Source organism: Bombus affinis, chromosome 4 (genome assembly GCF_024516045.1).
Source record: "Bombus affinis isolate iyBomAffi1 chromosome 4, iyBomAffi1.2, whole genome shotgun sequence".
NCBI lineage: Eukaryota > Metazoa > Arthropoda > Insecta > Hymenoptera > Apidae > Bombus > Bombus affinis.
In genome coordinates this window covers 7,360,423-7,374,947 of record NC_066347.1, presented here as the reverse complement: position 1 = coordinate 7,374,947, position 14,525 = coordinate 7,360,423, and the positions used below count along the sequence as shown (strand labels likewise).

Below are 14,525 nucleotides of genomic sequence, written 5' to 3'. Positions count from 1 at the left end.
ACCAGCAAACTCATAGATAATTCGAACATGTGACGCGATAAGCGAACTGCGGTGCGGTTACTCGCTGGGAAGAGCTCGTGTATCGCTGTTTGAAATTAATTTCGTAACGAGCATTGGTCATTGATTAGAAATCTCCCTAAATACACAGGGAAAATGGACACAACAAAATGATAGGCTGAATAATATTTTGGAAGTCAGGTATTACGTGATTTGTATTCTTGTTTTGCTTTTGTTGAGATTTATGTCTTTAGAGGAGAACACGTGTGACAACGTGTGAATCAATGTTGATTACTGAAGCCACGTGTTGGTGATAGAGAAAGATAATAATGCTTCGAGTGATATTTTAATTATCGTTGTGGATCATTGGAAATTGAATAGCCTTCTGAACAAATAATTTAATTATGAATCATTATTTTTTATTAGCGGATGACTAATAGGTGATTGGAAATAGATCGAATTTATATTTGGATAATTAGGCTTTTTAATTCGACTAAAACGTATACATAAATATCTAAACAAGTTCAAGTGTATCTAATAATACCTGACAATGAGAATATCTAAAGAAGAATGAACTGCTAGTTTAGCGTCAAGCAACGTAAATTGCCAGTGACTGTGACAAACTATGTACTAAGAAAGTGGTTTCCGAACACTATTTAGTGAAGACAACTTTAGCCCTTAGTTGCGAGGCAACCTGGAATGTAGACAAATTTAGACATTGAAACGCCAAACAGCTGGAATGATCTCTGATAAATTCCTCTATAAAATTTCTCTAATTCTTGAATTTTAGAATTTTAATAAAGAAGAAAGATTCTGAAAAACACGGAGAATCTATTACTTCTATAGCACTTTACGTTCACAATGTCTAAATATCACGGATTAAAAATTGATGATTCGTTCACAGAGTACTGAGAATAGTTAAACAGGGTTCCATTATAATTGTGGTTTTAACGATTGTCGATTTCGAGCACGGATTTCCGCGTTCTTCCGGTTGACGACAAAAAGGTACGTACTTTTTCGTCACGGTCATAAACGGAACACAATGAGAAGTTAACCAGCCCACTGAAAGTGAGTTCCGGTTCCCTACGTTGCAACTTGTCGTTCGACGAACCTCGTATTTTTTATCCTGGAGGAAATCGTTACACGAACGAAACTTCTGTTACCATTCAGTCAATACACCATTCAACTAGATAATTTCTTCTTATAATAGCAATTATTTTACAAAATTTTGCACTGTTAATTTTTTCTGTTCCATTATTAATTCCTGTTCCAATATTTACTTCACTGTATTTAAATTTCACTCAGAAACAAAGCACATTAATAAGATACATTTGACTTATTCCTATTAAGAGATAAGAATAAATTGAATTGAAAGCTAAGGCTTAAAGTCACTCAAGATCATTATATTTCATCATATTTATTAGTCTTCGTATTTCTCATACAATAGGAGAACACGCGTTTTAAGAAATAGATTTTTCTTTAAATTTCCATAGAATAAACTAAAATCCAACGAGTAAGTTAACGGCAATAGTTTACGAAAGAAGGTTCTTTTCACTTATCGAGATTTCTACAAATTCGAGAAATCTGAGAAGAAGAGAATGATCCGGTGGAGAATGAACAAATTGAAAAAAATTCTATGTTGTCAAAAGCCTTCTAGCGAGATGCCAGAACGGAGACTGAATACTGATTTATTCGAAGATGGTAAGAGATTGTTGGGTACGAACGAAGAGATAAACAGCGATAAGATATAACGTATCATTTGTCAAACGAGACGTTGTCCTGTTCTCTATGTACGCGTCTTCTCTCCGACAAGTCTTGCTACGTGCTTTGAAATGTATTTTCGATGCATTCACTGCTGTACGTGTTGAAATGTCTACTTGCATACACTATGTATTTCTTTTTCTCCTGTAAAACTAGTTACAGTGAGTGATAATGGAAAACAGGATATTACTTTCCTGAAGCGTGTGATGTATCAGATAGCGCAAAATTACTGCAAAAACCAATAGTTGAACTTTGTCCTTTCGCTGCAGGAAATGTGTAACGCATAACTAGTGAAAACGGTATTCTTATTTTTCAATCAACTTTTCTAAAATTTGTATTTTAATATTTGACTACATTATCGGCAGGAAGAAAGAAAAGATTTAAAATATTATGATTTAGTTTCTACACGCTATATTCGCTTTATAAAATCTTATTCTTCGGAGCTAACCTTTAAAGCTTTAAGCTTAATTTCTTCTTTTCGTTTAATTACTTTATTCGTTAACTCTCAGTGGACAAACTATCCAACCCATAAACACCATACTAAACTCGATCAACTAAAGTTTTATTTAATTCTCCTAAAAGAGAGAACTAACGGCAATGGAAAAATGGGAAAACTATTTTATACCGGTATGTACCATCACGCAAAAATTTCTCCTGGTCAGAAGCGATCCGTGTCGCAACAATGGGTGCCAACGGTTTCAATAAACGAACGTTGAAGCGATGGCCCGAAATTCCAGCAGGAAAAAAACGCGGCTCGGTGATTAGAAACTCGATTGCGTTCGTTCGACCACGGTTTTTCTCCCGTATGGAACAGGCGTGTAACGACGAATGGTCGAGTTGCGTCGAGCTGTTATCCCTTTGGGAACGCGTGCTTGTGCCGTAACATGTACCGTATTCCACCGGATGTCATGATGCGGTTTGCCTTATTGTAGCCGGTATATTAACGTTCATGCGGACGCTGCTGCCAAATCGGACGAGTGACGTTAACCGAGCCGAATTATGCGACAATGTGTAACTGCAGCGTCCATTAGCTACGGACTAGAAAATTCATCTAGGATCACCTCGTTTGCACGCTCGTTCACGGCTATTTAAACGTTTCACTGTGTATTACAGAGTTATTAATGAATTTTGCTTCGATTCTACCTTGCAGGTGGAGAGATTGTAGTGTGTCGAAGCAGTACCTGCTGTAGATAGACTAGTTTGGTTTAATACAAACAGCCAGTTTATTCTCAATCATGAGCGACTGTTCCATGTAGTACATTATCATCCAGCGTCATATGGAATTTTAATTAAATAACAATTATATTTCGCTGAAATAAACAGACTTCTAGATATGTGTCTAATCTCTAAATAGCGTACAATAAATAAGTAATATAAATTAAAGTATGTCTTTAAACGAGGTTTCGAGAGTTTCCAGAGAACTCCGATATTCTCTGCTATAGAGGAATTAATATTTCGAGAGCTTCCAATAAATGGCAATTATTTTTCATTGAGATCAAGATATCTCTAGATATGCTATAACTTCGAAATAATGTATACTAAATAAATAAATAGCGTAGATTGGAATAGATTTTTCAACGAGGTTTCGAGAGCTTCCGTTAAACGTTATATAAAAAGAAACTTATATCGTGTGGATTGGCATAAATTTTTAATTTATAGTAGCTAAAGTTAGATATAAATGAAATTGCATTCTAACAGCTTCGAATTAGGAAGGAAGAATCTATCAGCAACGTGTCAAGCGCAGCTCAATTGATAGAGCAGTCATCCGGGAAACGGAAGGCCCGGATTTAGATCCCGGTCAAGCAATGGAGATTTCGTTTTTTCTTGATACAAAATGCTGCATAACCGTGAACAACAGTTGTTCGATGTTATAACATCAAGTCCATACACCAGAATGGTCGTTCTGCAAATCGAAGATCCGAATATAAAGTCTGATTTACATGAACAACTGGTCTCGACATTTGATTGCTCCTTTTTTGTTCACGTTGCGTACTCTGTAACTGTAATTAGAAACCACTTTGAATATTAGGTTAACCGTACGGGGCTTTCGTGTTGCAAATAAATGATCTAAATATAGAACGTAGACTTTCCTTGCTTTCGACATTCTACGATAACTATAGACTATAATCAAGGAACGTTGAATATTAATTCTAGCCTTTCAATCAAATAACATTTTTATAAAACGAAAATGTAAATGACTATTTAGTAATTCTATCAATTTTCAAAGTCTTCCTGCATGCGTGTTATATTATAATAATCGTGTAGCTACATATCAAGTCAATTAATTAAAGTACTTATCTTTAGTACTAGGATATAACGAATTCACCAAGATTGGCTTACATCATTGTATACAAAATTGATCTAATATTGGATGAGGAGGTCGTTAGTCCTAAGTCAACACGCAACCTCGGCTGATAACTTCCCTCCAACAATTTTATCCTAAAATATGTACTATTCATTTCTGCCTTCATCTCCCGTTTCAACCTTTTTCATTTCTTCCCATAAAGTTAGATTTACTTGGATTAAGATTAAATATGAGGAATCTTACTTTCAACATTCGTGTTACCTCTCTAATATTTTAAACACAATTTCTGCTTCATAATGAATAGTTACAAGTGAAGCAGCCATAAAATTTAAATGTCAATTTTGACTATGACTGCTCAAATTCCTTCGCATATTTTATAATATCTTTAATTCGTGATACAACTAACTAATCTTTAGACTCTGCCTAAAACTAGCTATGTCATTCTACGCCCAAAAGTCTTGGACAATAGTCTTCAGATATTACTTTGTACAATGAATAAATACTTCTTGTTAAAACATCTTCTACAAAATATTTTCTCTACCATTTAACATACGTTCCTCGGCTGACTAATGTAGACGTTATATTTCCTATTAACATCTGTTTCGCTAACGATGTGCTTAAACATCTAAAAAAAGAGTTGATGCGAAACAGTTTAGAATGGAAGACTTTGTAAGCAAAGCTTAAGTAGATAGAGGTGGTTATTATCGAAAATCCTCAACCTACGACAAGCGGACCCTTTCGAGTACGCGATAGCACAGAGAAGAGCGCAGTAGATGCACGCGTGCATCTGTTATCACTGAAAACGCGCAAGCCGCGTAACTCACGCCGTCGCGTCGATAAGGCAGACTGGTTCGTTTGTTGATTTAACGCGACACGCCGGCTATCTGCAGATATCACGTTAATGTACAGACCGGTAGTTTCTCTGGCGACGATGAATTATTGCCCCAGAAACGCTATAGAATGGTTGCCAGTACACGATAATCATGTTCTGGTGATTACGAAAGTATAGTAAATGAAAAATAAATAGAAGTATAAATCCCTTCTTTAATTTATGCTAAAGTTAATTTAAAATAAATAATAAATAAAAGACGTTAAGTTTCATTTTGTTAAAAATAATTCAGGTTCGAATGATTTAACGGCATGGAACAGATATTTTTCAAACATCGCTGTTAAATGACTTCCTTGTTAAGAAATACCGAATCTGATCGAAATATTTGCTTTATCATGAATAATGCAATTCAGCAAGATCTTCGTGATAATTGATGATATTAGATGGTCTATAATCCTTTCTGTAAGATTCTACAATCGCTTCAAAGTGCTGCAATCACTTGTTTAATATACAATCTTACAGTTTATTCTGCTTGTTAGCAAATATCTGTCAGTGACTGATATTTGCCTTGTCTGAAAGAATGATGCGACAACGAAAGTGTTTAGAGGAATGTGTGTCTATAATATATAATATAATTCAATCAATAGATAAATGCATCAATTTCGATAAAGAATAAAATCAAGAATAAATTACAACGCAAGAATAAAACTTCCTCCGAGGACACGATATAAACCCACCCTTAAGCCATTTATACGTATAGCCGTCAATTTAAACCCACAACTGAGCCCACAGTGCAATGACGCATTGATTAAGAAACTCATCTTCAAACGAAGAAGACACCGACGATGACGTCCACTGACCGGAAGCGGACTTGTTCAAGAGGATTTGAATAGCAGTCACCTAATTCATTGTAAATCGGTGTTTTATACAGCAGTATGGGGTTATGCAACGCGTAAGCGGGCGCGCACGGATGAAAATAATTAAGAGGCTAATAATATAAAAGGACGCGTGTCGTTGGTTAAATCTCACCTTGCTCCACTTTCCATTCGTTCGTCACTCGGAAAGCGACGCGTGCAATTAGATTACAACAGTGTGCCCGCTCTCTCGTCGGGCGTATGCGCGGGAACACCGCCCCCTGGACGAACGAGCATCCACGGAAATCGCATTACGTAACAACCAGAGAAAGCGCTGCATCTATTGGAAAATTTCGTTGCTACTCTTTTTACCAATCGCTCGCATGTAGCTGTTGACAAAAGTGTTCAAACACTCGTGGAAATTTTTCATGAATCTATCATGTGTCTTCTACGACACAATTTTTGAAATTGTATCAACACTATAACGATTAGATTGGATTTTTGTGCGTTCATGGAAAATTTGAAAATGAAAAAATGCGCAAGATGCATATGATATACATATGCATATAAAATATCCAAAGTAAAGCACTTGTTACAATATTTACTGAGTGAAACAATTTCTTATCCAAGTACCATTTCTCTAATGATATTCGTAAAAGTATGAATTTGCATAAGTATGCACAGTGTAGTAACGAGACTCGTCTACCCGTCATGATTAGATCGATAAAGTTTGAAGCCAATCTAAAAATGTCTACAGAAGTTACGATAAACAACGCTTGTATCTTTCGATGACTTTTTGCAAATGTGAAAAAAAAATTTTCAATTTTCAATTTGAATTTTAAGGATAATTTTATGGATATTAGAAACTGTAGATATTACTTGCTAAGAATTATCAACGAAGATTGAAAATAATGTTCCAACTAATATTAGATCCAGGCTCATCGACTTAGTTCGATATTAATGCGTAACACAGGATTCAGTGTATCGCGTGATACGAAATAGGACAGAATATTTCGATAAACCTAATACGATTGTAGCAATCATGGTTGCATAATTACCGGGATGATAAAAATGGCAGTAATGAGCATGCATGCAAACAAGTGCAATGATAAATCGATGCATCGTCTTTTCGTTCGCAGACAAATTCGACGTTCCATTCTTCCTCTTTAACAGCAATCTCGAAACGAAAATCTTGGATGGAAATGAATGCACTGCAATATTTACAGAGAGCGTATATGTACAATGAGATAGAAGAAATATAGAAAAAATATACATGAAGATTTGAAGCGGTTGCAATTAGATCGAAATAATAATAATAATAATAATAATAAAGAAGGTAAATGTAATTATTTATGTACAAATTGTTAACTTACCGTGGACCATTTGAAAGACTCGATCGAAAATAATCGTGATCGTTGTACGATCGATCGTGTTCGGCCATTTTTCATTATTAATCTCTTACTCAAGGAGAAAAAACCAAGGAAAACGTTTGGAACGCAATCTCGTCGACAATTTGTTTCACTCGCATGCAGTTTCACGTACACAATAAAATAACAATATCACAGCAGGAACGTCACATGTTGTGAATATTTACTGTACACATCTCCAAAACGTCGCGTCTCTATCCAAACCGAGTCGTTTTTCGTCTAATTAAATTAATTAAAACAATTAATTTGAAATATAAATAAATAGTCATTATATTTGCTCACTTTTCCTTTTCATCAATCAAAATTTGTTCGTTAAGAGAAACGAAAACTTGAACGAAGATAATTTCACTTGTCACGGAACACTTAGTCGCGACATTGTTTCGCGAGATAGTCGACTCGAATTTTAATCAAAGCGTAACTCGATTAACGTTAAAGAACAAGGCATTTTCACGAGGTGGAAACGACAACGAGCCGGAAAAGCAAGCTCATCAACGGGATTGGACGCGGCGAAGAGAGATAATAGGGACCAAGAAGAGATAAGTGACGAAAGCTCGGTGGACGTACGAAAGCGACAAAAAAATAATTCAAGACATCGCATTACACAGCAGCATAACGTTTATTATAGCACACCAACGATATCGATATAACGCACTATAATCGCATATTTAGGTTATACTTTACTAAGTGTAGTACCACCCTACGCCTAGGTTTTTATATCTAACTAAGAATATATATATTTATATGTACTTCTCTCTCTCTCTCTCTGTTACTTGTGAATACTCGTTGAGCGATTACAATAACTAGACGAAAGCATATTTAACATAAAATAAAATATGAAAATCAATCACAAAATAAACTATGTACTTATATACCAGGAAATAGAATTCTGTGTAACAAATCAAAGTGCTTAACCTACGAGTCTCGACAATATATGGAGCGCCTTTAGAAGTCGTGGGTAATCTTCATTCCCGACGAGTATAATAACTATACAGAAAAATATCGAGCCTCTCTTAATATTCTTGGCATTTGATGCGTGGCAGTAAATTCATAATTGATTGGCTTGTTTTTTTTTTTTTCATTAATTAGTAATGGAGAAATATTTATCTATGGACGTTCAAATATTAATTTGACTTTCGAAACTCGGCAGTATATCGTATGCTTACGCTAAGAAAAAGATATCTAGCACCAACGTCGAAAAGGAACAAAAAAGAAACATCGGGAAGAAATCTATCCACGACTTTCTAACCAACGAATGTGACACGTTCTCTGATATCGCCAATTGCACCCATCACAGCGCCCATATGTCGACGAAATACTTTCACTTAGGTATAACTTTACGATCTACAACGACGATATTTCTCTTTCACATAAAGGAATTGAAATTCCACCAACGTTTTCAGGCTTAAAACCTCTTTCCGATACTTCGAACGATATCTTTCATCGCTATTGCACATTTCTCAAGTGAATTCGATTCGTCGTTCTAACTTTACTCTCATCAAAGTATATACTTTGTTACAGTGTGCAATTAAAAGGTGAAAGAAAAACGACAAATAGCCACTACAGAGTATACGTACGATTTATAGCATACTGTATAACTATGATTGAAAGTACTGAACTACAATTTTACGATTAAAGATTCGTATCTTTCTAATACATCGGTATCCGTCCGAGAAGGGTATTTACATAACAGTATCACCGATGTATTTCGATAAACGTATAGGATCTGTAACGTATACTCTATTGAAAAAAACAATCAATAAAACATTCGACATAATAACCTGTATAAATTTTTTTTACAAATATGTCATATACATAATACGCACAACGGTTTGTATATAGAGGGTAGTAGTAAGAAACGAAGGTTTACAGAATGTATTCTTTTAGAAAGCATTAAAAAATATTATGGTACTTCCTAAAACAAAAAAAAAATACCATAGTAAAATAATATGGAAAAGGAACTTCTTCTTTTTTAAATGTAAATAAAAAGAGTTTTTCATGTTTATCGGCACACATAAAACTCGTCGGGTTCTAGCTTATAACAAGGATCATAGTGATTTGGTAGTGATTATTCATAGCGATTGTTTCGAACGTTATAAGGATCGACAGTCGTTGATACAGTAACACGCTGTCTTTTATTTATGTAATTAAAATAAAAATGACGTAAAATTACATCTTACGTTACGAACCTTGCTTCAGAGAACAGAAGAGTGTCCTCAAACTCAGTCAAAGCAAAATGCGACGTACTACTTCGATGAAAAAGCTAATCCGCTAATTTCAACAAAAATGAAAGGATGCTACGTAAAGCATATTTTACATAACTAATAAAGGAAAACAAAATACTCAACCAAACATAATAATAATAAAAACTAAATAGCGAAACAAACGTAACTATGAACTACGTATTAAAACTACGTTTCAAAATTACCCAAACTCATAATAATACATTTTCGAAGAAATACTCTATGAAAAAGAAAACAAACAAATAAACGTTATTTCCCTTCTCGATAATTCTTCTTAATTCTATCAAACGCAATAAAAGTTCAATAATCCAATCATACTAAATCAAACAAATCTCCTGTCGTTTCTTTTATACCTAATACGAAACATTTCCACCCCATTACGATATATTTAGCACGTTTCCAAATTCTGCAATCTTCTCTCGCGACACCCTCTATATACCCGTGTATACATCACAGTAAACGAACAAATGTAAAATAATCTAAGGAACTATTCGAATACTAATCGTACGTAGCATATTGCAAGAGCGTGTCTAGCACTTTCTACGTTATCGATCGCGTTTCTTGTCCACCGTGGGCGAACGTCTAGCGGCCGGAAAGGATGACGACTTCCGGTATCGGCTGCTGATTCGTCTCGCGGAAATAATCTGCGCGAAACCGCTGTACAAAAAAACATTTAACGCGGATACTGGTTATATTTATCGTGATTACTTCGTCCAGCGACACACTTTTTGTCTCGTTTTATTTAAAATATCGAAACCTGTAGTCGACGGAATTAATTCCTTCGCTTCGCGCGTTTTATCCTCGTTCAAAGAGGTTTCTATATATCTTCAACACCCCGTTCGAGTATTTCAATCGAAGTTAATAGCAGTCTCGTTATAAAGTGGTATTTTCCTTCCTTCCTATATCTTTGTTCTTTCTTATTTCTTTTTTTCGTCCTTGTTGAGGATCGAGCTCTTAATACTAAAGCGCGTTCATTTGTTTTTTTCAGAAGTCGACAGTGACGGGCTGTACGTGCTTTACGGCATTCTGTGACCCGTGAAACCTTCGCCTTCTATAACTCTTTGCCTATCTTTCTTCCCCCGGCTTAGTCGAAATCTGTTTGTCCCTTTTTGCCATGGGATCCGGAAGGTTCGTTCTTAAATATTATTATTATTGTTGTTATTATTATTATCATTATTATTATTATTATTATTATTAATTTGCATTTTAGTTTGTTAATTGGGAGAGGGTAATGAGGGTTTAGCAATACATTTATAGATTAGGTATGTACATTTAGTAATACGGACGTTTGACATTTTCACTGCTACTAACAAGCTCTGCGTTTTGTTAATTGCTTCAATAATACTGGTACTAATAATACTGCAACTATTGCGTTTCTCTTTTCATTGAAGATCATTGTTGTTGCATCTTCACGTTTAAAGGAAGATTATTGAACACGATTATACTCAGTCGATGCAGTAATATCCCGGTTAAAAAAAGAAAAAAAGAAAAAAGAGTAAATCTCTCCCGAGGAGGAAAAATGAAATTCTAATAGCAACAAAGGTGTTACAATGACTCTCGAATCGTCGTGTAACCGTGTTTGAGACGGAGAAGTTACAAAAATCGTAAGTCGAGAAACCAGTTTTCAAAAGAAATTTCATCGTGATTCAAGAATTGAAATCGAAATCGAAACGATCGATTTTCTTGCGAACGTTTCGAAATATTTGCGTAAACGATATATCTCTACGCGTGGATACAAATCTTCTTTCACGGTGTATCTTTACACGTTGACACATTTACTCAGGGTGACGTCATCGTGTTCCCGGCGCATCGCAAACAACCACCAAATGGAAATATTGGCTCAGCGTTCGATAAACCGGTATAAAATACGAAAATACGACAACCATATATTCGCGACAATGCAAAAATACGAGTCAGAAAAAAAGGAAATGGAAAGAAAGACGGAGAAAGGTAAAAACTATACAATTGGTGGCTCACAAAACTGGTATAATACTAAAGATTGAACCTTTCGGATCGCCATGTTATATTAAAAGAAAAAAAGCCATGACAGTCGAAAAGTCCTGTTGTTGTTCCACCTATAGTACACGAAATCGTAGAAACAAAAGCACGATGTAAATATAATCGATCGATCGACGTGAAACAACAATCGCGAACGATGTTGTCCTGATACGTAGAACGTTTCGACGAATCAAATGTTACAAAATATTTCGTACGAAAATCATCGTCATGACTCTCTTACGCAATTAAGCTAATATTATCAGCGAAACTTTACAAGCTACGAGTTATAAATGTAAATTATTAATGTTAATAAATTCTCTTACATGGCAATGACAAATTTGATAATAAAATAGATAAAGTTCTATTTTATATGAATTTTATAAGTTAAAATTATAAAAATTGCTTTGTGCTACGTGAACAAAGTAATCAATAATCTAAATCTAATCTAAACTTGTTTGTCGACTCGCTGATGTCATTAACCCTTCGTAGACAAGCTGGTTCGCTTGTGCTCTCAGCGATATTTCCCTTCTAAGCCTTATTATTTTCAAACGCCCTTTAACTCTTATGTAGACGATCAAAATACTGTGATTAATCAACTTAAAACTTTTCCATAAATTTCAACATTTTTTGCAGCATTTTACAATACCTTTGCTGGAAGGTAGAAAGTTATTCAAATAATAAAATAGAGAAGTATGTCCAAGTAACCGAAGATTGCCCAGACTATGGTTGAACATTTTGCACTGAAAAACTGACTGTATAATGTAATTTCAAATTTTTCGTAAGTCCGTGTACAACACTAAAAGAACTGGATATAAAAGATCAGCTTGTTTATGCAGGATTAATTATTGTATTATTCTGCAGGAGAGCCAATGAGTTACTAACTTTCGTGAATCGAAATACGCATTTCGATGGTTTTGTGTTTATATATGTATATGTATATATATATATTTATATATTGGTTAGTGATATTTCACTGGTTTCCCCCGGGGATGACGATTGCCGGAATGGCGATCATCGTCAGGCAGACGGTCAAAATAAGAAGAAACAAAGACGTAACACAACGATTATGCATGTACACGTGGGCAGAAAGAAGCGTCATGCGGTGCAGCCAAGCGTGCGATGCTGTTTACCTGCGAACGGCACATCCCCGAAGTATTCCTCGACATTGTCCGTCGACATGCTCTTGTCGGACAGAGACACGCTCGATAACGATCCGCTGCTAGCGTCCAGGGAGCCGCCGGCCGGAAACTGCAATAAATCCTCGTCGGTTTCCGTTTCCATGTCGCGGGACCGCCGTTTGTATACCTGCCAACAAATAACACCCAGGTATATGCATTTTTCATTGCTGTTTTTCCTCTTTTTTTCTTCAAAGGTGACTCCCGATGAAATCCATTATGGACACATTTTAATGGATGGCCAGATTTTATTGGGTCTCCGATATTAATATTTTTACAACCTGTGAGTTTAGTAGTTTATCCAATTTCTTCTGGTTTTAGGATATGGACAATTGTATTTAATGGATAAGATAGTCTACGGATGTTTATCCAAGGTATCCAAATGCAATTAGGAATTGATATTGCATTAAGAGATCGAAATACGTCGTTTTATTATTCGTAGCTTCTTGTTACTTTTGGAGAAAAAGTTGCATTTTACAGCGATAAAATTATTCTTCTGCGAAAATTATGACATCGTTGATGTTTATTTTCAGATGTTCTCTTCCGCATTTTGTAATTTAATAATTTAAATAATAAAGTAAGCGGAAATCTAAAATTATAACGTAAGAAGAATACTTTGAGCAAATGAATAATCACTTCTCATTAAGATTTCAGTTTAAAAAAACAGTTTAGTTCTAACCAAATAATTCTGACAAACTGGTTTATCCAAGTAGTTTAATTTCCTTTTTTTTTTTTTTTGTTTAATATTTACATAAAAACGTTGAGCAGGGAAATTGCCCCATACAATTGAAAATTAAATGATATATACACCGAAAGTTAACTATTTATGATAAAAGCGTTATTGTCAAATATTTAGATTATATTTAGTTTTCCCACTTTTTCCGCCTATTTCCAAGCACGCCCGCTTTTTTTACTAGTAATACAGACTCGAATTACTAAAAAAAAAAAAAAAAAAAAAAGGGATTAGAAATGACATTTCGTGCGGTAACGTTTACGAGCAGGCGCCCAGATTCATCTCTGAGCGTTGCACACGCGTCGAAAACATGCTGGTGCAGACCAAATAAAAAACGATTCCAATCCGATAGAAATCTATTGGGACGGATCACTTGATACGATTATACACAATAAACGTTATAAAATATGAATCGGGTAAATAAATCTCGCCAGGGATGTATTTGTATCCATAAAGCTTCGACCCGTAATTTAAACCATTGCCACACGTGTACGGTTATTAAAATTTCGATTTACCGAATCAAAAATATATCGTCGTCATTTGCCCCGAATTAACGCTCTGAATAAATGTTGAATGTTATAACAATAATAAAAGTCATCGAGTTCGTGTAAATATGTCGTCCAATTTTATAACTTTCAAATTAGTGGGAAACTTGGTCCAGCGAAAACTGTTGACATAAAACTGTATTACAAAATATACACATAAAAAACTCTGTTTTTACATCTTCAATGGAGCGTTTCTTTCCTTTTTGGAAAAACTGAAATATCAAATAAAAATACTAATCATCGTTTACATATTATAAACAGTGCTTAAGATAGTCTTATTGAATACAATATTGAGATTTATTAATATAAACGATTGATAATCGATTGTTCAAATACCTTTTGATTGCGATAAATACTTTGTATCCTCTACGTACATCCTCAAATTTGCTTCAATTTTTATTAGTAATGATAAATTAATAAATGTCGTGATCATGTCTGTTATATTTCATAAATAATAATAAAAGTAATAAAAATAATACAGACGTAAGATATTTTTACAGCCACCAAACGTGCAAATACTCCCACGATATACTGTAAATACAGACGTAAATACAAACTCTTGAGAAAAATCGTTTTACCATGAAGAAGGTGCACGTATCGCGAGCAATTCATCCATAAAGAAACTCAAAGGTGGTAAGCGCGAACGAGATAAGATTCCCTC

At 34.8% G+C, this 14,525-nt stretch overlaps 1 protein-coding gene across 2 annotated transcripts in view; it reads right to left on the bottom strand.

The window, feature by feature from the left end:
• Positions 1-14,525, bottom strand: part of LOC126915821 (ankyrin repeat and SAM domain-containing protein 1A-like) — a 75,184-nt gene that overhangs the window by 26,844 nt on the left and 33,815 nt on the right. For both annotated transcript variants that reach the window (XM_050720874.1, XM_050720875.1), the window contains one exon: positions 12,542-12,716. In XM_050720874.1, the coding sequence (XP_050576831.1) occupies positions 12,542-12,716 (175 nt within the window). The remainder of the gene's footprint in view (positions 1-12,541; positions 12,717-14,525) is intronic.